The sequence below is a fragment of the Theropithecus gelada genome, chromosome 7b, assembly GCF_003255815.1.
Source record: "Theropithecus gelada isolate Dixy chromosome 7b, Tgel_1.0, whole genome shotgun sequence".
NCBI lineage: Eukaryota > Metazoa > Chordata > Mammalia > Primates > Cercopithecidae > Theropithecus > Theropithecus gelada.
The window spans coordinates 62,318,417-62,342,980 of NC_037675.1; the positions used below are offsets into that span (position 1 = coordinate 62,318,417).

Below are 24,564 nucleotides of genomic sequence, written 5' to 3' on the forward strand. Positions count from 1 at the left end.
GGGATCTGGCCTCAGGGCCCAAACACCTCCCCTTTGGCCCTACCTCCAACACTGGGGATCTGATTTCAACATGAGATTTGGAGGGGTCTGACAAACCAAACTATAGCAGTGAGGCTATTCTGTGCTGAAACAGGTGAGAGAAGCCCAGTGATGTTTCTTAAGAATTTTAAGGCTCTTCAGAATAATTCTGAAACCACTGCTCTACTTTGTTTTCCTAAAACCTGTCCATCATCAGAAACACCCTTAGATCTCTTTATGCACAGAGAGTTCTAAGCCTCAGGGATTCTAATTTCAAAAATCTGAGGTGAGACTCAAGAATATGTTTTTAACAAGGCAAAACCAGTTTAGGATCCATAGTTTATAGCTCTAACTTGTACCAGTGGTTTGGCCATCCAATGCCAGATATGTTTTTAACAAGTCCTCCAGGTGATTCTTATGCAAATCTAGTTTAGGATTCATAGTTTATAGCCACAACTTCTAACAGTGTTTTGGCCATCCAGTGCATGCCTCTGCTCTCAAGGGGCTTGGGTGAATATGCAGACAGATAAAAATACTAGGAAACAGTACAAATATTAATCCTAAAGTGACAGGTTGTTCATAAAAGCATCCTGAATTTAGGAATACTAGCTTTTGATAAATATATTTGTAAATCCTGCTGAAACTTGAATTTTAATTGCATGTATTGAAATTTTGTTGCATGTGAAAAAAATTTCACTTAATTATGATACTTTAACATCTTGGTAGATTCTTTTAATTCATTCTATTAAAAGATTAATACTTTAGTCAACTACGTGGCAATTGTGTCTTTCAAGCTTCATTTTAAAACTTCATTTTAGTTTTAATTAAAGTAAAATGTTTTATTAATTTCAGTTATGTGGGAGTAGTATTCAGTGTGTGGAGATTTCTAAGTAATGTTAATTTTTTACTCCTTCAGTTCACATGTATTTAACTTTAAGATTCTGATACTGTGTTTGTTCTTTTCTGTAACTCTGGGGCGTATGAAGTGAATATATCTGTTTCTCTTTCTTTTCTCTTTTTCTTTGATTTCTGTAGCCTACTTGGGCCCATGAACTAACTACTTCATGGTTCTGCCTGCACATTGACGCACCTGTCTTCCATTGATTGAATTCCTTCAATCTTTCTAAAATTCTCTGTGGAGGTAGGCTTTTCTCTTTTTTTTTCAATACATACATTCATATATAAAGACTAGAGAATAATATGTAACTAACTCTCCCCCAACAGTTTGTTGGTCTATCATAAGAGTAATATGCTCAGATTGAATTCATTGGTAAGAGAAAGAGCTATCATGAGTTTTTATAAATAACTTATTCATTTATTTGCTGGAGGCAAAGGGTAAAGAGAAATTTTCATCTTTATAAAAGTAAAGGATTTCTTCACATGAAATTCTACTTTAGATTTTATGGAGAGTTTGGGGTCTATCAGGACTTTTCATGGGAGCTGAGGTGACATATAAAGAACATTATTCTCTTTAGCCTTAGTTTGTCATCTATAAAATGGCAGTGATAACACTTCCCTCTTGGAATTGTTCTGAGAATGAAATAAAATAATGTATATGAAATGTCAAGTCCTTGGCAAATGAGTTGTCACTGGAGCAAAAATCTCTAAAGATTGCAGGCTGTTGTACACACTGCTATCTCAGAAATAGTTGGTTTGTTGCCATTCTTTTGGAATACTTCTCATGCTCTGGTACTAAACCCACAGCTCCGCTCCACGGGCTTCCATGTCACTGTCAACTGGAGAGAATGAGAGTCCTAGAACTCTGCATACCTCTGGCCAAACCACAACTCCCTAGTCCTTGATCCCTACTACTCACTGCATTGTCACCATTATTTGCCTTGAGACCATTTGGACTATGACATTATACCATTTATCTCAGTTTGTGTTAGTCCAATTTCAAGTATATTAGGTTATATTTCATTTCTCAGACTCATCCCATATGGTTGTCATCTGTTTCTGACCTCATCTTCCACTGCTCTCTAACTCCTTCCACTGTGCTCTCTGGAACTCACAGTCAATCATCAGCAAAACTCACATGTCTCTAATTCTGTTCTGAACATTTCTGTTTGTTTCTTACTGTATGAGAACCTCCTCTGAGGCTTCCCTATAGTTCTCTCAAGTGGTCAGTCTTTTCTCTTTATGTCTCTCATACTAATCTGAAGATGGTATAGGTGTCCTGTTTGTCCCACATTTCTGCTTCTCAGCTGTCTTCCTCTCCCTGAACCCCCCAACTTTTAATCTCATGAATATATACCATCTACAGCTCTCCTTACCATTGTCATCTATAGACTCCTAGACAGTTTCCTGTCATTTCATGAATGTTTTAGCTAAATTTTAGCTTCTACTTGCCTTTTAGTTTCTTCAGTATTACCCCTGTTATAATTCTGGATGATTTTAATATCCATGTAGCTAATCCTTCTAATGCTTTCAGTTCCTGAACCTCTTCTTCTCTAATGATCATATTCTCTACCTACACTGGCCACTTATTTTTTTCCTTGGTCGTACCATTGATCTTGTCACTACCCGAATAGCATTTGTTAGTATCTGCCCATCTGCCACCACTGTCTCCTATGTTTCTAACTCACCCTCTCAAGTACTTCAACTCTGACAGTTTTCACCCCTACCAAGATTTCTATCAATTCATTGATCCTACCGCCTTTGCACTGACCCCCCACACCCATGCTTATTTCCCTCTTTATCCAGTTGAGGTTTTGTAGTATGTTATTTAATCCCTTTCCTATCCCTTGAACCATCATATTTCCTTGGCAAAATTCCAACCATAGTTAAATATAACTCTACCTACTTCACATTTGCACCCATGCATTTGAATGTTCCTGAAGAAAAGCATAACCATGCAGACTGATATCACTATAATTCAATGTCTAGTGGGCCTATGATGCTGTTACACAATTCTGGTTCACTTTAGTTCATCACTCCATTCAGCTCATTCATCTACTGTCTAGGAGATTGCTTTTTTATATCTTCTGCTTTCTGTCAAACCTTCGTCACTTTTTTCTTTGATTTTACCCATAACTGATATTCTTCACTTTCTGTTTCACTGAAAAAACAGCAGTCATAAAAGAATTTCATAAGCTCTTGCCACCACTTATTTATCTGTGCTCATATACTCTGTTCCTTGGGATGAATTCTTTGTGTTTATATCTAAGGCCTACCCCTCCACTTGTGCTATGATCCCACCTGCTCTTGCCTACATCACTCCAGCCACTTTCTCCCTTCTTTCTTATTTCTTGGTCGTTTTCTACCATTTCCTTCCTATAACTTTACAAATAGACTAGTTTGTCTCATCTTAAAAATCTCTTTGACTTCGCATCTTTTGAATATGCCTCGTGTCTTCATGACAGTACTCCTTATAATTGTCTAAACCAGGCCAGGTGTGGTGTCTCATGCCTGTAATCCTAGCACTTCGGGAGGCAGACACAGGAAGATCACTTGAAGTCAGGAGTTTGAGACCAGCCTGGGCAACAGGGCGAAACCCCATCTCTTAAAAAAAAAAAAAAAAATTTGCATGAGGTGACATGAGCCTGTAGTCCTAGCTACTACTGGGGCAGCTGAGGCAAGAGAATCACTTGAGCCAGGGAGGCAGAGGTTGCAGTGAGCCGAGATCATGCTGTTGCACTTCAGCCTGGGGGATGGGAGTGAAACCCTGCCTCAAAAAAAAAAAAAAAAAAAAATTATCTAAACCAGATGTCTCCAGTTCCTCTCCTCTCACTCCTGTCGGGCTTTTCCACTGAAACTGTTGTACCAGTGAGTTCCACATTGCTAAATCCAATGGTCAATTCTCAGTCAGCAGCATGTGACACAACTGATAACTCCTTCCTTTCTGAAAGACGAGTCATGCTCTCCTAGCTCTTCCTGTTTCATTGAACACTCCTTTTCTCTTCTGTTGAATTCTCTTAATCTCCCCATCCTCTAAACATTGATGTACCCCTGGGACTATTTCTCTGATCTCTTTTCTTTTATTTTCTTTCTTTTTCTTTTTTTTTTTTGAGATAGAGTCTCGCTCTGTCACCCAGGCTGGAATGTAGTGGTGTGATTTTGGCTCACTGTAACCTCCGCCCTGCAGGGTTCAAGTGATTCTCCTGCCTCAGCCGTCCAAGCAAGTGGGATTACAGGCATGCACCACCACACCCAGATAATTTTTGTATTTTTAGTAGAGACAGGGTTTTGCCATGTTGGCCAGGCTGGTCTCGAACTTCTGGCCTCAAGTGATCCGCCCACCTTGTCCTCCTAAAGTGCTGGGATTACAGGTGTGAGTGATCTCTTTTCTTTTACACTCAGTCTTGGGCTCATGGTGATTCTGAAATGTATATCCCTGACCTGGAACTCTCCCCTGAATTTCAGTCTCATCTCCAGCTGCCTCCATGACATCTCCACCTGGGTGTCTAACAGCTCAGATTTATAAAATTCCCCATCTTTATACTACCAATCTACACTTTCTACTGTTCCCATCTAAGTAAATGGTAATGTCTTTCTTCTAATTGCTTAGGCCAAGGATCTTTAAATTATTCTGTATCTCCCCTTTTTCACCTCATTCTGCATGTTCAATCCATGCCATACTGTTCCCTTCACGTCAAAAAAAATTTTTTTTTGAGATAGTGTCTTGCTCTGTGGCCCAGGCTGAAATGCAGTGATGTGACCATAACTCACTGCAGCCTCAACCTCCTGCCTCAGCCTCCCGAGTAGCTGGTATCCACAGGCACACATCACCATGCATGTCACCACACCTAGCTAACCTCAGCCTCCTGAGTAGCAGGTACTGCAGGCTATGCACATCACCACACACATCACCACACCTGGCTCATTTTTTAATTTTTTGCAGAGATGGGCTCTTACCACAATGCCTAGGCTGTTTTCCAACACCAGCACAAGCAATCCTCCTGCCTTGACCTCCCAAAGTGCTTGGGATTACAGGCATGAGCCATCGTGCCTGGCCAAAAAATTAATAATCTGATTTTTTTCTCATTTAATTGCTACCACTCATCTTCAGTTACTATTACCACCATCAAAAGTAATAGCTTATCTTTTTGTTTTTACTTCCACTCTTACTTCCTGCAGTCTATTCTTAACAAAACAACCATGATGATCCTGTTAATGTAAGTTGGGTCATAGCATTCCTTTGCTCAAAATCCTCCAGTTGTTTCCCAGTTCAATCAAAGTAAAAGCAGAAATCATTACAAAGTCCAACACAAGTCTTCTGCCCTTTTTATCTCCTTGGTTTATCTTCCAGTACTCCCTCACTTGTTTCAGTCACACTTTTAATTTTCATCTTATGTAACATTTACTTATATAGCACTTAGCATCATTTTAAGGACTTTATGAATATTCATTTAATCTTCATAATAATATTACAAAGTAAGTACCAATATTATTTCCATTTTTTGAAATGAGGTAACTGTGGCTCAGAGAGGTTAAAGTAACTTGTCCAAGAGAGGTGAAAGTAACTTCCCAGTTAGGAAGTATAGGAGGCAGGATTCAAACCCACACAGTCTGGCTCTAAAATTGTGCTCAATATTCCCCAGTTGTGCTGGGTAGTCTCCTGCTTCCATACCTTTGTGCTTTCTGTGCTCTTCTTGGGCGTTTCTTCCCCCAGTTTCCCACATGGCTTTGCTCACTCATCACCTTCAAGGCTTTGACAAATATTACCTCTTCTGTGAGATCTTTTTATACTATCTCATTTAAAATTACAAGCAGCAATGGTTGATCTACAGTGTCATCAAGGAAAGAGGATCTGCCTTTCTGTTCCGTTATTCTTGTGTGTGCCTTCCCCATCCTTGAGGTCTAGGATGACTTGTGGAGTGCAGACATCGCATCCGTGTTCTAGAGAGCAGAAAGAGAGAAGGGGATGCCTACCAACTGAATCTCACTTAAGACTCTCTCTTCTTGCTGCCAGAACTTAATATGCCCAATGGCTATAATAAATAAATTGCATAGGGACCTAGAAAATGTAGCATTTATTACAGGTGGCAATGAACCCAACTAAAAGTCAGGGTTCTGTTACTCAGGTAGAAGAAGGGAAGAGACAACCAGCAGTCTCTGCCCCACCAGAATTCCATCTTTATCCGTCCTTGTACTTTACTATCTTTGAATAACATTATAAACTTTTATAGCTTAGCTACCAAAAATAGGTTGACGACTCCCATCCGTGCTGCCGAAACATATCAGCCACCTCTGATATTGGAGATCTCCATTTAGATGTTCCAGAGGCTTTGTGAGCTCAACATGTTTAAAATTAAACTTATCTTTCATCTTTAATGGCTCAAGTTTGCTCATCTTCCTGTACCGTACCTCCGTGAATGGTGCCACCAGTTTGTATCTCCTTCACCTCATCCATTCACCCAGTTACAAATTAATTTTGTAAATATTTCTCAGATCTGCCTAATTCTCCTTCCTTATTAGCTACTGTGTAGATCACGCCATAACCCCTCCCCAGGATTACAGTGGAATTAAATCATAACAGGTATTTAAGGTCATGTCGTTTTAATTCATACAGTTCAAAAGTAGGGGAGAAAATAACTTTAAATAGTGCTGGGTAATCCTGCCTATATTCTACTTAGTGAACATATATTCATCTGGGGACTGAGTGTGAGGTGGGACATATAATAATGCTGCTCCCTCTGTTATGTATTTTTTCTTTAAAGATAACTTTTTCTTTTTCTTTAAGACAAAGTCTTGCTCTGTTGCCCAGGCTGGAGTACAGTGGCGTGATCTTGGCAAACCGCAACCTCCGCCTCCTGGGTTCAGGCAATTCTCATGTCTCAGCCCTCTGGCATCTTAAGAGACTTCCTATGAGTTCCTGCCTCCAAACTTTTTTTTTTTTTGAGACGGAGTCTCGCTCTGTCGCCCAGGCTGGAGTGCAGTGGCAGATCTTTGCTCACTGCAACCTCCACCTCCCGGGTTCAAGTGATTCTCCTGCCTTAGCCTCCTGAGTAGCTGAAATTACAGGTGCCCACCACCACGCCCGCTAATTTTTGTATTTTTTAGTAGAGACAGGGTTTTACAATGTTGGCCAGGCTGGTCTCGAACTCCTGACCTCAGGTGATCCACCCACCTTGGCCTCCCAAACTGTTGGGATTACAGGCGTGAGCCACCGCACCTGGCCAGATAACATTTTTTTAGCATACTGTCTTCATGGTATTGTTTTAAGAGATTTGCATGTATTATTCTCACAATAGCAATATGAGGTAGAAATTGTTATATCCACTTCAGAGATTAGGAAACTGAGGCACTGAGTGATTAACTGGCTTGCTTAAGGTTGCACAGCTAGCTAGTTAGAAGAGCTAATATTCGATTTAGGCAAGCTAACTCCAGAGTCCACTTTCATAACACTGTGCTGCCATTTCCCCACTATTATAGGAACCTGGAAGCTTATTTTCTGGAGAAGGTAAACTAAAAGGACTCAGCAATCATAGATATTAGGTGTAGTTAAGGCCAAGATCAACTTACTGAAAACAGGGAGATTGAGTGAAAGTCTACTAACTGAAGAGAGTCCCAGTTAGTAGGAGTTCTGAGATTGCTGGCAGCAAGTCTTCTACTTTCACTTAAGAGATTAGAGGAATATTTTCAACAGAATTTCTCCTGCCCGAGAGAAAAGACCTACAGGTAAAAATAGTTGAGGGCCCTTCAAGAAAGAGCTGAGTACCTCCTGTTTAATCATCATAGAGTTAAGCCTACCACTCAATAAGCCTCTTCTGTATACGCAGAGCTTCTATTTAGTCTTTTAATGCATCACACTTATGTCAAGAGATAGCCAAGTATCACCAGATATTTCAGGAAAATCTTTAATGTGAAAGATACATACTAAAACAGCCACATACACGCACACAAGCCAATAATGAGATATCTCTGCACGTGTATTAGAATGGCAAAAATCCAAAACACTGACAATACCAAATACTGGTGAGGATGTGGGACAGCAGGAACTCTCATTCATTGCTGGTGGGAATGAGAAATGGTACAGCTACTCTGAAATACAGTTCGGCAGTGTTTTAACCAAGCTAAATATAATCTTGTCATAGGATCCATCAGTAGTGCTCTTTGGTATTTACCCAAATTAGTTCAAGACATATTTCTAAACAAAAACCTCCATAAAGATGTTAATAACAGCCTTATATTTACCAAAATTTGGAAGCAACTAAAATGTTCCTCAGAAGTGAAAGAATTTTAAAAACTGATGTATTTGTACAATGGGATGTCATTCAGCACTAAGTAGAAATGAGGTGCTGGAGCCTTGGCTCACCCCTGTAATCCCAGCGCTCTGGGAGGCTGAGGCGGACAGATCACCTCAGGTCGGGAGATTAAGACCAGCCTGACCAACTTGCAGAAACCCCGTCTCTACTAAAAATAGAAAATTAGCTGCGCATGGTGGCGCATGCCTGTAATCCCAGCTACTCAGGAGGCTGAGGCAGGAGAATCACTGGAACCTGGGAGGCGGAGGTTGTGGTGAGCCAAGATCAAGCCATTGCACTCCATCTTGGGCAACAAGAGCAAAACTCTGTCTCAAAAAAAAAAAAAAAAAAAAAAAAAGGCCGGGCATGGTGGTGGGCACCTGTAATCCCAGCTAGTCGGGAGGCTGAAGCAGGAGAATAGCTTGAACCCCGGAGGTGGAGGTTGCAGCGAGCTGAGATCGTGCCATTACACTCCAGCCTGGGCGACAAGAGCGAAACTTTGTCTCAAAAAAAAATACCCGGACTGTTAGCTCATGCCTGTACTTCCAGCACTTTGGGAATGAGGCATCAAGCCATGAAAAGTCATGGAGGAATCTTAAACGCATATTATCAAGTGAAAGAAACCGTATAATCCAGCAATTCCTCTTCTGGGTTTATACCCAAAGGAAATGAAATTGGTACCTTGTAGAGATATCTGTGCTACCATGTTCATTGCAGCATTATTCACGATAGCCAAGATAGAGAAACAACCTAAGTGTCAGTGAGTGGATAAAAAATTGTGATGTGTATGTACAATGCAATGTTGTTCAGACTTAAAGAAGGAGATCCTGCTATTTTCAACAACATGAATAGACATGGAGAACATTATGCTAAATGAGCCAGACACAGAAGGAAAAATACTGCATGATCTCACATTCATGTGGAATCTAAAAAAGTCAAATACATATGAACAGAATAGAACAGTGGTTATGTGAGGGATGGGAAGATGTTCATCAAAGGGTATAAAGTTTCAGTTATGTAGGATGAATAAGTCTACAGAGCTAATGTACAGCATGATGACTATATTTAATATTGTTTACTGAAAATTTGCCAAGAGAGTAGATTTCAGGTGCTTTTACCACAAGGAAGGAAAGAAGGGAGGAGGAAGGGCGAGAGGGAAGGAAGGGAGGGAGGAAAGAAAAGATAACTATGTGAGAGGGTAGATATGTTAATTTGCTTGACTCAAGTAATCATTTCTCTATGTATTTCAAAATATCATGTTGTACACCTTAAATGTATATAATGAAACAAAAAAAATCTGAAAAGGCTACATACTGTATGATTCCAAGTATGTGACATTCTAGAAAAGGCAAAACTATGCAGAAAATGAGAAAGACTGGTGGTTGCCAGAGTTTAGCAGAGGGAGCGTGAATAGGCAGAGCATCCTCACCTTTAGGGCAGTGAAATGAATCTGTGTGATACTGTAATAGTGGAAACGTGTCATTATATATTTGTCAAAACCCACAGAATATACAGCACCAAAAGTGAACCCTATAATGTAAATTATGGACTTTGTGTGATAATGACATGTCAACGTAGGTACCTTGATTGTAACAAATGTACCACTCTGGTGCAGGATGTTGATTGTAGGGGAAACTGTGCATATGTGGGGGGCAGGAGGTATATGGGAACTCTGTACTTTCTGTTCAGCTTTGCTGTGAACCTAAAACTGCCCCTAAAATTATTAAAGAAAACACAAATAAGGAAAGAAACAAACTTAGAGGAAAAGAGGAAACAGACAATACAAGACCAGATGAAAACTTAAAAAGCTATATTTAATAACTTTAGAGAACTAAAAGAAGATACTGCATTCTTGAAACAAAAACAACAAATTATAAAAAGCATATATTCAGAAAACACAGAAGTCCTAAAAGTCAAAATTAGTTCAGTTGCTGTGTTGGGAAAGTTACAGAAGTTTCCTGGGGGTGGGAGAAAGAAAGCTTGAAAATGGGAGAGAAAAGATAAGAAAATTAGAAGATCAGGCCGGGTGCGGTGGCTGAAGCCTGTAATCCCAGCACTTTGGGAGGCCGAGGCGGGCGGATCACGAGGTCAGGAGATCGAGACCATCCTGGCTAACATGGTGAAACCCCGTCTCTACTAAAAATACAAAAAACTAGCCGGGCGTGGTGGCGGGCGCCTGTAGTCCCAGCTACTCGGAGGCTGAGGCAGGAGAATGGCCTGAACCTGGGAGGCGGAGCTTGCAGTGAGCCGAGATCGCGCCACTGCACTCCAGCCTGGGTGACACAGCGCGAGACTCCGTCTCAAAAAAAAAAAAAAAAAAAAAGAAAATTAGAAGATCAGTCCAGGAAGTCCAATATGCAAATAATAGAAATTCTGCAACAAGAAAAGAGTAAAAGGGATGGTAGAAAATTATTAACAAAATAATACAAAAAAATTGGTGTAACTGAAGGAAATTAGTTTCAAGATTAAAAATTTTCCTCCTAGTGTCCAGTATAATACTTGTAAGATAATTGTTACCAAGACATACTGTGAATGGTCAGAAATCCAGTTATATAGATACTATTCTAAACGCTTACAGAGAGAAGGAACAGACAACACAAAAAAATTTCATACAAAGAATCAAGAACCACAGTAGTGAAAGTCTTCCTAGGAGCAATAGTGTAAACTAGATGTCTTTAAAATAATACCTTCAAAAATCTTGGGGAAAATGATTTTAATATAGAATTCTATAACTAGCCAAACTATTGCTTAAGTGTGAAGTTTGAACAATGGCATTTTCATATATGCAAGGTCTCAAAAATTTTTATTCATGCTTACTTAGCAAAAAGTAGAGTATACCCTTTACCAAAGTTAGAGAGTAACAAAGAAACGAGGAATCTGACACAGGAAAGAAGTGGAGGGAATTCCCAGGACGTAACTGAGCAGCAGATCTAAGCACCATCTACAGATTGGAGTTGTGACGTTTTTTGTGTTTGGGGGAGGGGATGTTGAGGTGGGATCTCACTGTGCTGCCCAGGCTGGAGTACAGTGATATAATCTTGGCTCACTGCAACCTCCACCTCCCAGGCTCAAGTGATCTTCCCACCTCAGCCTCCCGAGTAGCTGGGACTACAGGTGTGCACCACCACACCTGGCTAATTTTTGTACTTTTTGTAGAGATGGGGTTTCACCATGTTGGTCAGGCTGATCTGAAACCCCTAAGCTCCAGCCATCTGCCCGCCTCAGCTTCCCAAAGTACTGGGATTATAGGTGTGAGCCACTGCCTGGCTGGAGTTGTTCTTTTCACAAAGGCACAGTCCTCGAGCTAGGTCATGCTTGCCCTTAGGATTGTGTTCAGGATGGAAACTTTTCTTATTCTTCTGCATAAAGGGATTGTCTTCCTCATTTGTCAGTCTAACTCTTAATTTGTATTAACAGTGCTTGAGTAGATTAGCAGTCAGGCCAGACTATTAAAAAAATCTAAGAATAAAATAGGGATTGAACCAAGGTAGTAATAAGGTGAATAAAAGAAAGAAACAGGTTAACAAATGGTGAGGTTTGGCAGAATTACAGTTGAGAGGAGCTGATATCTGAGTAAATGTGGACAATAAAGGAGGAGGAGATGTCTAGTGTATCTCCTAGGTTTCTGGCTTGGGCCACTGGATTAATGATAGTGTCATCAATGAAGATGGGAACACAGTAGGAGGAGGTTGTTCAAAATAAAAATGAGTTCAATTTTGGACTTTGAAGTATATGTAGGTGGACAGGGCTTAGAACTGAAGCACAGGATAGAAATTCATTCATTCAATACTCTTTTTGTCTACTAATAATAAAGAGATAAATAAGAACCAGTTACTTCCCTGAAAAAGCTCATAGTCTAATAGGAGAAACAAATATATAAGCAAATAATTTATAATGTGGTGTGATAAATTTAACAGTTTAAATATGTATAAGGTAGAGTGACATCTCAGAAGAGAGAGTGACTTTGATATGGACAGGAGGCAGGGAAATACTGAGTAGAAGAGAGTGGTTCCCCAGCAAAGGCCCCTACCCCCCAAGCCTGGAAACCCATGGCCCTAAATGGGAACAGGCATTTTTGTTTTCATATCCAAATGTTGCCTTTTGCCTGCCATCCCCGCCATCCTGTACCCATATAAACCCCAAATTGCAGGTCCACAGACAGATGAGCAGACAAACAGAGGAGCAGAAGAGAAGCACGGTAGAGGAGAGAAGAGAAGGAGTGTTTGAAAGTCAAGGGAGGTCGGCTGGGGACAGCTGGAGAGGAGATCAGCCATGGGCCAGCCGAACTCCAGGGGAAGATCATCTTCCCACTCCATCCCCTTTCCAGCTCCCCATCCATCTGACTGAGAGCCACCTCCATCACCTAATAAAATTCCCACTTTCACCATCCTTCAAGTCTGTGTGTGACCTGAGTCTTCCTGGACACAGGACAAGAAACCAGGCACGAAGAGGGCACTGAGCTGGTTAATACTTAATCTGTGGATGGCAGAGCTAAAAGAGCACTGTAGCATGCCCACTGGGGCTTCAGGAGTTGCAGCCACCTACTCCTAGATGCTGCTGTGGGGCTGGAACCCAAAAGCGCTCTCCCCAGCTCCTACACCTGCTGGTCTGCAAGCTCCCCCTCCTATAAGGGGTTTGAGAGTGCAGCAGCTGAACAGAACAGAAGAGCCACACCCCTGTCGCAGGCTCTGCCCTTCATGGGGGGTCAGGGGACTCTCACGTTTCAACTTGCCCTTAGTTGGAGGGTGAGGGTCAGTAAATGTTAATGGAGAACTAAACTGAAAAGGAATTTGACTAGCAGACAAGGCAAGAGAGAATATTCCAGCATGTGCAAGGATACAAAGTCATATACTGCATATTGTATTCAAAGTACCAAAAATAGTTTACTGTTATTAGTAGTACATAAGGTACAAAGGAGAAAATTAAACTGGAGGGTTAGACAAGTCTTGGATCCTAAGGAATTTATAGTTTTTGCTGAAGTAGTGAGAAGCCACTGAGGTTGTTGAAAAACAGTGAAAGTGTAGATACTGGAATTCACTGTTGGTCACTTCCAAAGAGAATTTTGGTCTTTGCTAGTGCCCAGAACATAATCTCTTTATCTGGCAAAGAGAATGTAGTCTTCTGTCTTCCTTTTCCTAAAGAAGGTTACGATTATTTTATGAAGATTGTAATTTCTAGTAATGATAATGGAATAAAGAAGGAGTGAAATGGCCTTTGTGTGCTCCTCGTTTTTTTTTCTTTTTTAAGGCAAAAAGGTTTTAAAACCCTCTGGAGCAGTGATTCTCAGTACCTTCTTTTTATAACAAACGTTTTCTAAATGCTCCCCTTACTGTATGAAGTAAAATTCCCATAGGTATTATACCCTACTGCAGTGAGCTGAGTAATGCTTCCCCAAAAGGTAACCACATCCTAGTCCTTGAAACCTGTAATTGTTACCTTATATGGCAAAAAAAGAACTTTGCAGATGTGACTGAGTTAAGATGTTGAGATGGAGAGATTATCCTGGTGGACTCTTAACTTCAGTCATGTGTATCATGGAAGGAATATAGACAGAGGAGACGCAGGCAATATGACCTCTGAGGCAGAGATTGGAATGACATGACCACAAAGCAAGGCATGCCAGCAGCTACCAGGGACTGCAAGAGGCAAGGAATGGATTCTTTCTAGAGCCTTCAGATGTGTGGCCCTGTGGACACCTTGATTTAGACATCATGAAACTGGTTTTGGACTTCTGGACTTCAGAACTGAGAGAGAATAAATTTCTGTTGTTTTAAGCCATGAAGTTTGTGATAATTTCTTACAGCAGCCCTAGGAAACTAATATACTACCTACATAATAATAATGCCATAACAATGAAATAAAGACACAAAAAGTAAATGTTAGTGATGTGACTTTCCATTTAGGAAATGATTTTTGGCAAAGTTCCAAACAAAACAAATTATAGTCTTTTCTGCATTTACATGGTAATTGTATTTCTGGATAATTTAATGTATATTCAAACCATTAACCATTGTTTGTAGCATCTACCATGTGCTTGACACACAGAGTATTTAATAAAAGCTGGATACATGGGTGATGAATAGATGGATGTATTAAAACTACAAAGAGATTACATAAGTTCCAAAGTAAATATGCAAGGCAAAAATTATGTGTAGTCAATATCTTTAAAAATTCTTGGCCAGGACCGGCGGCTCACACCTGTTATCCCAGCACTTTGGGAGGAGGAGGTGGGTGGATCACCAGGTCAGGAGTTCACGACCAGCCTGCCCAACATGGTGAAACCCTGTCTCTACTAAAAATACAAAAAATTAGCCAGGCGTGATGTCGGGCACCTGTAATCCCAGCTACCCGGGAGGCTGAGTCAGGAGAATTGCTTGAACCTGGGATGCAGAGGTTGCGGTGAGCCGAGATCGCTGCCGCTGCACTCCAGCCTGGGTGAAAAGAGCAAAAACTCCATCTCCAAGGAAAAACAAATTCTTTACATAGCTTATCAAATATAGTGTGTTCAATATCTATATGACATACTGGACACTGACACATACCATTTCTCAATAAAGAGCTGATAGCCTTCTCCCACCATTCCCCCACCATCGTTTGGGTATCCTATGAAGGACATGAGTTGTTTTAGGGGTATAATACTATGAGATGCTCTCACTGTGACAATCACAGAAGAACTAAAACTGACTGAAAGGCAATAGATACGATTCCCATTTCAAAGCTCACCGTGGACATTTTCTTATGGTTTGAAATGGTAGTGAGCTGTCCAAACTATATTTTGATCTGTTTTTCTTTTGATCAGGGATCATAGTTCAGTAAACCCACAGTTAAACTAAGTGGGCTGCTTATATGGGTCTGTCTAAAGTGAATTAGTGTACTTGTCTCATCCTTCTTATTAATGAGTGGTTCTAAACTGTACTTGGTATTTCTCCCATGGGGCATTTGGCTATGTCTGGAGGCATTTCTGATTGTCACAGCTGGGGATTGGAGAGGGCAGGGTGAGGCAAGGTGCTATTGGCAGCTAGTGGGTAAAGGCCAGGAGTGCTGCTAAACATTCTACAATACACAGGACAGCGCCCAACAACAAGTAATAATCTGGGCCCAAAAGTAGTGGCAAGGTTGAGAAACCCCGGCAACATTATGTGTGTGCTCCCCTTGTGTAGTGATTCCTTTGTAGTGTTTGCCTTGACATTAGGTTAAGTGTTCCCTTAAGCTGAATTTTTTGTTATTGAGTTGTAGTGAAGGATGGGTGTGAATCTCTGCAGGGTTGAACATTTTTACATTAACCTTTCCTTTTTATTTTTATCAGAAGTAATATATGGTCACGTGTGTGTGTGCATGTGTGTGCGCACTTATGCAGAACTTAGAACAGTTCCCCACCCATTCTTCCCTAGTTTTATCCTGTTTCCCAGAGTTAGCAACATTTAAAGAGTTTTGTTTTTAATTTTTTTGGCGATTGCCTCTCTAAGTCTAAATAATAGCTTTTGGTTATTTATTGCTTTAAGAGAATATCTATTGACTCTTCACTGCAAAAGGTTAGCAAAAGCTCAGCTACACTAATCCCTCCCCTTTTCCCTTCTAATATTCATTAGTTTATATTCAATTGTTCTTTCATTGATTATTTTGTAACTCTAAATAATATATAAACATTTAATTTTGTTCCATCAGCTTTAGTCAGTATCTTCTTATTTTCTGCCTTTATTATACTAGTGCTTCTGTTCTTTCTTTCACCTTCTTGATTCCTATTTCCTATAGTCTATCTGCTGTACCTTTACATTGTCAGATTGACAATATTTACTTTCTGTTTTATAATTATATTTGTTTGTTTTTATCCATTGGTTGAGGCCAAAAGTTGAAAACTATTACCATGTATAGGATATAACTGTAAATATTGTTCACTGAAGAGCTAAGTAGTGTACTGAGATCCCAGAATCATCTCTATATATGCAATATCACATCCTCTGTGCCATGTGAAAGAATGTTCCTAGTATTCTAGCATTCTGTTTTCTGTGTTGGGTGTTTTAAAATCATGCCACATTCAGTTGGCACATTGGCATTTAAACACATACTAAGAAAGATCAGAAGTATCAAATGAGATTGCGTAGTGAATATTAAAAAATGAATGACCTACATGGACAAATAATACAAAAAAACAAAAAAACAAAAAAGATCAGAGGAAAATGGTAGAAAACACAAGAAAGACAAGAATTTCAAAATAATAAGGGTACATTCCCAATGGCTAGCTTTCTGAGAGTTGAACTGTATTTGAATAACTCATGTCCCTCAATCCAGATCCAAAGATAATATTGCTGCTGCTGAAACTTGGGCTCTGTACTATGACCAGAGTTTATTAATTGTCCTGTTTCATTGAGGAAAAAATGCAAAGCAGACCAGAACACTGGAATAACTAGCTGGAAATATTCCACTATATCATGGGAAGCAGCTTTCTAAACGATTCCTCTGGAGGCCAAACTCTTGCTCTCGCCAAAATATTATAGCATTAAAGTGTGCCTTGATGGTACATTAAGGAAGAAATTTTCCCTAAATTTACTTGATTAAGATTTATAGCCTTTGTGCTCCCACAAAACATAGCATTGATTTCTTTAATATCAAAAAAAATTCCTAAAATAAACTGCTAATGATTGCTTTCAGTCATTTGTTTACTTAAGGTGGGTCATGCCAAGTACTGTTTGTATGAATTCTTGTAAAAGACTGAATTAATTTTGTAATTGTCATAATTACTGTTATTCCTCTTCTGTAGGAATATGCTATTAATGTGACTGGTCATCGCCACATCTTATTTTTGTATCTCTCAAAACATCTTTCTTAAAATATTGATGGTAGGAAGGAGCTGAAAAAAAATCTCCTATTAGTAGACCAAGCAATACTTCAATTACTAAACACCAGAGAAAATTAAAATTACAGCTTAAATAAAACCTATCAGATATTTGGTAGAGAAAATGGAACTGCACAAAAATATGGTTTTTAAAAATAAAGTTCTGCCACTTGTATTATATTCATTATAGACTATTAGAAACCCTTCCCTGCCAAAAAAGAAGAAAGAAAAAAAAGTTTGTGACGATTTGTAATTCATTTTAGTCTTTTTATGTATTTTTTCCACCTAAAATAATATTGGCTTTTTAATATTATAAATATAGTTTTCCATGGCTACATATTATTCTATCAAAAATATCTACCGTAATTTATGTAACCACTTTCTCATTGTATTTAGATTAGTTTTGTTTTTCCAGTTGAAACAATACTCCCTGAGTATCTTTGCATATAATGATTTCTCTTGATTTTAATTTTACTTAAGACAAGCTCTTAGGGGTCAAATGTTTTAAATATTTTAAAGGTTCATTGTTCAAATTGCATTTCAACAGTCAATACCAGTTTACACTGTTTTCAGCATTTTAAGAAATTGCCCAAATGACAGAGTCGAATTTTAAAAGTATTTCCCTAGTATTGATTTGGTTTATATGCTGAGATGCTCCAGATTTTTTGTTGTTAAAAAGTGAGTATGTGGAGCTCGAACATTTGGCTGGCTATGTACACATTTTATTTAGTAAAGCCTCAATGTTAAGCAAGAAGCCATTACTCATATTTATGTTGTCTCAGGCGTGGAAAAGTGCTTCAATTTTTGCAACATAAAAGAAGTCTGATGGCAGTGACAGAACTGAATGACTAGTTAGATATGCTGACTGGAAAGCTAGAATTAGGATTTGACCATTGTACTCAGTCTCCATTTAAGAGCCTAATGGTTTTTTCTTCTCAATTTGTAAGTTTGCTGCATTTACAGATATTTTTATAAAACTAAAAAATAATAGACCCAGAGAGCAAGTTTGAGATTACTAAAATGTATACCATTACTGTCAGAGTTGCAGTTCAAGCTGTCTTCGTTAAGCTGTTAGTTTGATTACATTTTCTCGAACAGTAAGTGTTGTGTTTTAATTTTTTTAATTAAAAATAAATGTTTAATGTTTTAAATTTTAGGTAATTGAAATACCAATTCTTTTTGGAATCTTTCAGTGTTATGGTTTGGTTTACAATAAAGGTATTTGCTTGTTACGTTTACTAAATATACTATCTATACTTCATTTTGTTGCATAAAAATAAAACACTCCGGTTAGCCTTTTTGATGGGTTAATTACCTGGATGGCTTGCTTACTGACAGAGAAACTGATGCAAAATAGGTCATTTGAAAAGCAGGTGTTTGATATATCCCCATATGTAACACTGAAAAGCCTCTTTGCTCTAAATTTTTGGAAGAAAAGCTTTCTTAAGAAAGAATGGACCAGATGCAGTGGCTCGCACCAGTAATCCCAGCACTTTGTGAGGCCGAGGTAGGAGGATGGCTTGAGTCCAGGAGTTTGAGATCAGCCTGGGCAACATAGTGAAACCCTGCCTATACAAAAAGTAAGGAATGAAAAGTTAGCCTGCGCTTGGTGTATTTGCATGTGCCTGTGGTGCCATCACCTCTAGGGGCTGAAGCAGGGGGATTGCTTAGGCCCAGGAGTTCAAGGCTGCAGTGAGCTATGATTGTGCCAGTGCACTCCAGCTTGGGTTACAGAGCAAGATCCTGTCTCAAAAAAATAAGAATGTACATATTTAACTGTAATGTAAAACGGATGCTGAAAATGAACACTGATATTTCTTTAGCCTTGTACCTCAGAGTGACATATCAGAGCTGCTCTGGAGACTTGGTTCATATAGCATAATATGGAACCAAATTACCTTCTCAATGCCAAATTGAAGATAATATGTACATAATTTCCAGGTTTAATATATATACCAAGGCTTTGGGATGTTAAATATAAGGAATGGTACCCATGTATAACATTATCAATTAAGCTTAAGAATATTAAAGATTTGTTGATTAAAATAATTATTAATTTTTGAGATAGCTTTTACTTTAGAATATGTGATTTGAAAAAAAAGAATGTTGGCATTTCACATAGGAAGATAAAATTCCAGTTCTTATTTTTGTAACTTATGTTTTAAAATATGTCTAAAATCCACCCCTGTAAAGTTATTAAAGTCTTTTATTATTAAAGCATAAAGTTTTCTACTCATAAATCAAATTGTATATGTCAAATTAAAAGCTAAATTGCCCATGTACATTGTTTAGCAGTATGTAAATACATTGTAGAAAAGAGCTGTATCATTCATGAAGTTTCCAAATTCTTTGATCAACTCTGATAATAAAGTTAAAACTTGTGTTCTTAATTAGTAAAGCTCCTTATTTTTTCAGCATTCCACTGATTTCTTTCTAACTTTGTAGTAATAATAGGTAAAGACTATATTTGGCTTAAAAAAATGCTTATTTTTACGTACATAGAGGTCTTTGATTATGAAAGTGCCAAGGAGTTTTTTTGTTTATACAGTGGCGGGTGAAAGAAAACCCATGTATATCTTGAGAAAATTTGTTGGAACTGGCTTTGAGAAATGATGAGTAAAATCTTTTTTTTTTTTTTTGAGACGGAGTCTCGCTCTGCCGCCCAGGCTGGAGTGCAGTGGCCAGATCTCAACTCACTGCAAGCTCCGCCTCCCGGGTTCACGCCATTCTCCTGCCTCAGCCTCCCGAGTAGCTGGGACTACAGGCGCCCGCCATCTCGCCCGGCTAGTTTTTTGTATTTTTTTTTAGTAGAGACGGGGTTTCACCGTGTTCGCCAGGATGGTCTTGATCTCCTGACCTTGTGATCCACCCGTCTCGGCCTCCCAAAGTGCTGGGATTACAGGCTTGAGCCACCGCGCCCGGCCGAGTCAAATCTTTAACTCAATAAAAGATGTGTATTGCTGTACCAAGCCTTAGTATCTGCTATTCTCTTTGGTGTAAGCACTTTTCAAACTATAGGATTAAACAAATAGTAGCACCACTAGTTAAAACATGAAGCTATATGATCTAAAGACACGGTTTGGTTATTTTATGAGCCATTTAATTTTCATTTTTCTGTGACCACATTTATTAAACATGTGACTTAAAAATGGAATACTCTTTTAGGATGAAAAAATAAAATATATGCCCTGATAATTATGGGATAAGAGTATTATTTTTTGTGAACACATTTTCAGCATTCTAGGCACCTGGAGAAGTGAACATCTCTGAAAGTATCACACATTTATACTTTAACTTTATTTACATATCCAGTTTTTAGAAACCATTACCAATGAAACATGTGGACAATGTGGTATGCAAGTACTGTATAGTGAGAAGCGGGGATGTTCTTGAGTAATTGTTCCATTTGAATTAATCCAGCATGGGTAGTTGTTAGACAACCATGAAATGTGCTAAGCTTTACCTATTCTGAGAGGACTCTATCCTTACAGACCATAAGCGTTCAAAAGTTTTCAAAAAAAAAAAAAAGGTTACTTCTGCTTTAAATTTAGTCTGCCATTCAATAGCTAAAATAAGGCAGGTGGATTAAACTGCTAGAAGTATGCAACGTTAGTATTGAGAGCGTTTAAGCAACTTAAAATCTTCAGAATGCCTAAGATCACAAATTTACCCATGACCAGCCTGTACAGATTAACTTAAAATATGTACAGAGAGATGTCAGATAGACAGAGGTGATAAGTTGGTGACCAAAATTACATTAATCTGCATGTTGACATTGGTTACCTTATATTGATTAGAAACTTTTGCTTAGTAAAAAGGGGAAATAATTTTTAATATGTACAGCTTGAGAGAGAGAATCTTTCAGAAATGAGATGTATTAGAGAAACATAATGAAAGAATCCTTGGTGATTTTTTTAAAAAGTAAAAAACCATCACTACTGAGTAAAAAGACATGTTCTACAAAGACATCTGAAAATCATAGGTGTTGTGGTTTATATTTTGGGATGAAAATTGAAGATTTGATGAAAATTACCAAAGACTTCTACATAAATTGCTAATTAAGCCCAATCATCTTTTTTACTATTGCCTTTATTTGAGGATGTTAGGGAGAATTTTCTCATTTTGTGTTTAGTCCTGATTGGTCTGGATCATAAGAATTATACTGTAATTAGTTTGTAGTAGTAGAATTAATTTTCTTCTCTTTAGGACCTGACACAAATAGTTTTGTGTAAAAGTGAACGTTGTAATTTCTCTTAACAGCTGTAACATCTTATGAAGATCTTGGACTCTTTGCATTTGGATTACCTGGAAAGGTAATTTTTTTTTTCCTCCTTATTGTGTCCAAAACCCAAAGTGGCATTTTTCCTTTGGTTTCAAGTTAAAAGAGACAAGTATATATAAAAGAAAGACATTAGAGGAGTAAAAGGAAACTAAAGTGAGAAAAGAGAGAATGATGGGAGCAGGCAGAGAAAGAGAAGTCTATGTGTCCTTCCTAAAAATGCATCAATACATTTAATTCAATGCTTGAATCTTTTAATATATTTCATCCTGATAAAGTAGCACAATGACTTGAATGACTTTAAAAGAGTAGCAATAACCTGTTTTAAGTTTTATTAATTTTGATTATGTACTCATATGAGTAAACCCTCATAAAGACAAGAGAAGAAAAACAACATCAAATTCAAATTATAGCATGGCTCTTTACAAAACCAGTAATCAGAAGATCCTATCACTTAAGAATTGAACAGTGCTAAAAGATTATCTAGCTGTCCTCTCATTTATAGGTGAGGAAATTAAGGACCAGAGAAATTAAGGGGCCTATTTGTCAACTATTATATAAAGCCAGTGCCACATCCTAGAACTCTAGATCTACTACTTTTCTTACTCAGAATAAGAGAAATAACAGCAGTATTTATTGGACACTCACTTGCAATAGGCATACTACAGTAGTTTAATAGGTAGAGAAAAATAATTGTCTTCCACCAGGAGTTGAACATTACTTAGTGCTATAGTATATAGTTTTTTAATTTCTGAAGAGCTACTATACTTCTAAAATTCATATTCAGTTTGGCTCCAAACAGGAATTCTTTTGTTTGTAAATCTGTTGTTTGTGTTTTTATGTTTTCGACTGACAAATAAAAATTGTGTATATTTATTATGGACAACATGTCATTTTGAAATACATAAACATTGTAGAATGGCTAAATTGACCTAATTAATATTTGCATTACTTCACATACTTAACATTTTTTTATTTTTATTTTATTTATATTTTTATTTTTATTTTTATTCTAAAAGGATACTCTATCTGTAAGTGGCTAAACTAACTTCTGAAAGTGAGTCTGGAGGAGAAATATATAGCTATGCAATGGAGAGAAAACTTGTATTTACATTCCAGTTAACTTTGGTGGAGTTTTTTGTTTTTGGCTTTTGAGACAGAGTTTCACTCTTGTTGCCCAGGCTGGAGTGAAATGGCATGATCTCAGCTCACCACTAGCTCCACCTTCCGGGTTCAAGCTGTTCTTCTGCCTCAGCCTCCTGAGTAGCTGGGATTAAAGGCATGTGTCACCACGCCTGGCTAATTTTGTATTTTTAGTAGAGACGGGTTTCTCCAAGTTAGTCAGCCTGATCTCGACCTCCTGACCTCAGGCGATCCACCCGCCTAGGCCTCCCAAAGTGCTGGGATTACAGGTGTGAGCCACTATGCCCGGCCCTAACTTTGTTTTTAAAGTACGAAAAGGAATGCTTAAATCATATACTATATAGCGTCGTGGCTTGGACCTTAGTAACCTGAAACTTAGACGAAACAGGGTATGTTACTTGAGGGTAAAAGGTTTTGTTAATCTTAACTTAGCAGCAATTTTTCTGTTCTAGAGGATTGGGATGTTTGGTGTAGCCAGGGATCAATTTCCTCCAGCTAGTTTAAACAAAGAAGAAAATATTTTTGTATGAGAAAATTCCACAATTAATATAACATAAATGTAATTCTAATAGCATCACTGATATCATTGTCATTTCATGTTCGTATTTCCTGCATTGTTTGCAGCAAAGTTTAAAGAGTAGGGACTGCTGAGAGTCTTCTTTTCCTAAAACTCTAGAGTAGTTGCATTGTTGTTTTAATACATGCACCAAAAAAAGTTCATAGTAGGCAGGCACACTAGACAAAGCATACTCTGAATGAGGAGTTGTTGTTCGGTTGCTTGTTTAGATTTTCTCCCCACTTCCATAGTTGGGTTGAAACTTAACCATTTCCTTCTATCCAGATATTATATGGTTATAATATGGGATAATACTATGATAAAGAAATTTTTTGAAATGTTTTGAACTTTTTGAGGAAGATTTATTTAAATGTCTATAAATTGGTATTTATTCACCAAATATTTATTGATCAAATGCTTTGTACCATGTACTGTGCTAGGCATTAAAAACATAATTAGGTAGGCAAGTAGGTAGGTAGATAGATAGATATTCTAGCTTTCAAGATATGAAATGCTTAAATTCAACCAAAGAATGAAAGAATAATCAATAAGTTAATATTACTGTTTTTTGCAATATATTAATTGAAAATAAAACCAAATTTCATGTATACCTACTACTGACAGTAGGTATCATTTGTACTGAAGATAGCATACAAAAGTTCAAAATAGTCTTTTCACAAATAACTTTGACATTTTGGAACTAATTTTTACATAGACTGAAATGCAGAGTCTTTTCTGGAGAGCATTCAAGTGGCAATCACCACATCTCCAAAGACACTTTGTGAAATTTTCATATCATTAGACCTCTTCTGCAAACCTCAAGTCTCCTAGGTCCTAATAACTTAGATGGTTTTCAGGATAGGCAAATGCTGTGCCACTGATAGAATTCCTAACAAAGATGGGCATGAAAGATGATCTGTTCCCAATTCATGTAGAACTGAATGATGCTAGACAGCTAATCAGCTGCGAGCATACGTTGGGGTTCCGATCCATCAAGATTTGAGTGATTGAAAGGCCCAAATGGAAGCACAGTGTTTTACTGTTTCCTCTAACTATATCTGATTACCTTGAGTTCCCCAGGAATCTCATCAAAGATGATAAGCTAACAAGCCTGCAGACTGAATTTAGTCCTCAGGAACATTTTGTATGGCTCAAATATTTTTTATTTTTAACTGATTACCAACTAAACATCATTAAAGTATGAAAAAATTTATTTTCTGACTTTCTTTGAAAAATGAGAAGATCTGGCTACATTGGATCCACATTCTCACATGTTATCAAGTGGCCAGAGCTGAGTAGCACCTGCCCCACTGAAAGGAGAGGAATTCTCCAATATCCTACAGTTCTTGCCAACTCCCATTGTCTCATACTCGGCTTAATTCACATTACTGAGTTTGGAGCATTTTACCTATATTTTCAGGGTTTGAGAATAATTGGGCTCTAGACTTTATTAATCTCTGGGACTGGGATGCTCAAAGTCTTGGTATATGCCAAGCTGATAAAATCAGAAAACTTATATCATTTCCTTTTAGGCAATATATCATTGGCA

The 24,564-nt window shown here is 38.2% G+C and overlaps 1 protein-coding gene across 1 annotated transcript in view; it reads left to right on the forward strand.

Annotated features, from left to right (window-relative positions):
• Positions 1 to 24,564, forward strand: part of SLC38A6 (solute carrier family 38 member 6) — a 64,154-nt gene that overhangs the window by 5,160 nt on the left and 34,430 nt on the right. Inside the window, exon 4 of the mRNA XM_025392697.1 lies at positions 21,298 to 21,350. Within this exon, the coding sequence (XP_025248482.1) occupies positions 21,298 to 21,350 (53 nt within the window). The remainder of the gene's footprint in view (positions 1 to 21,297; positions 21,351 to 24,564) is intronic.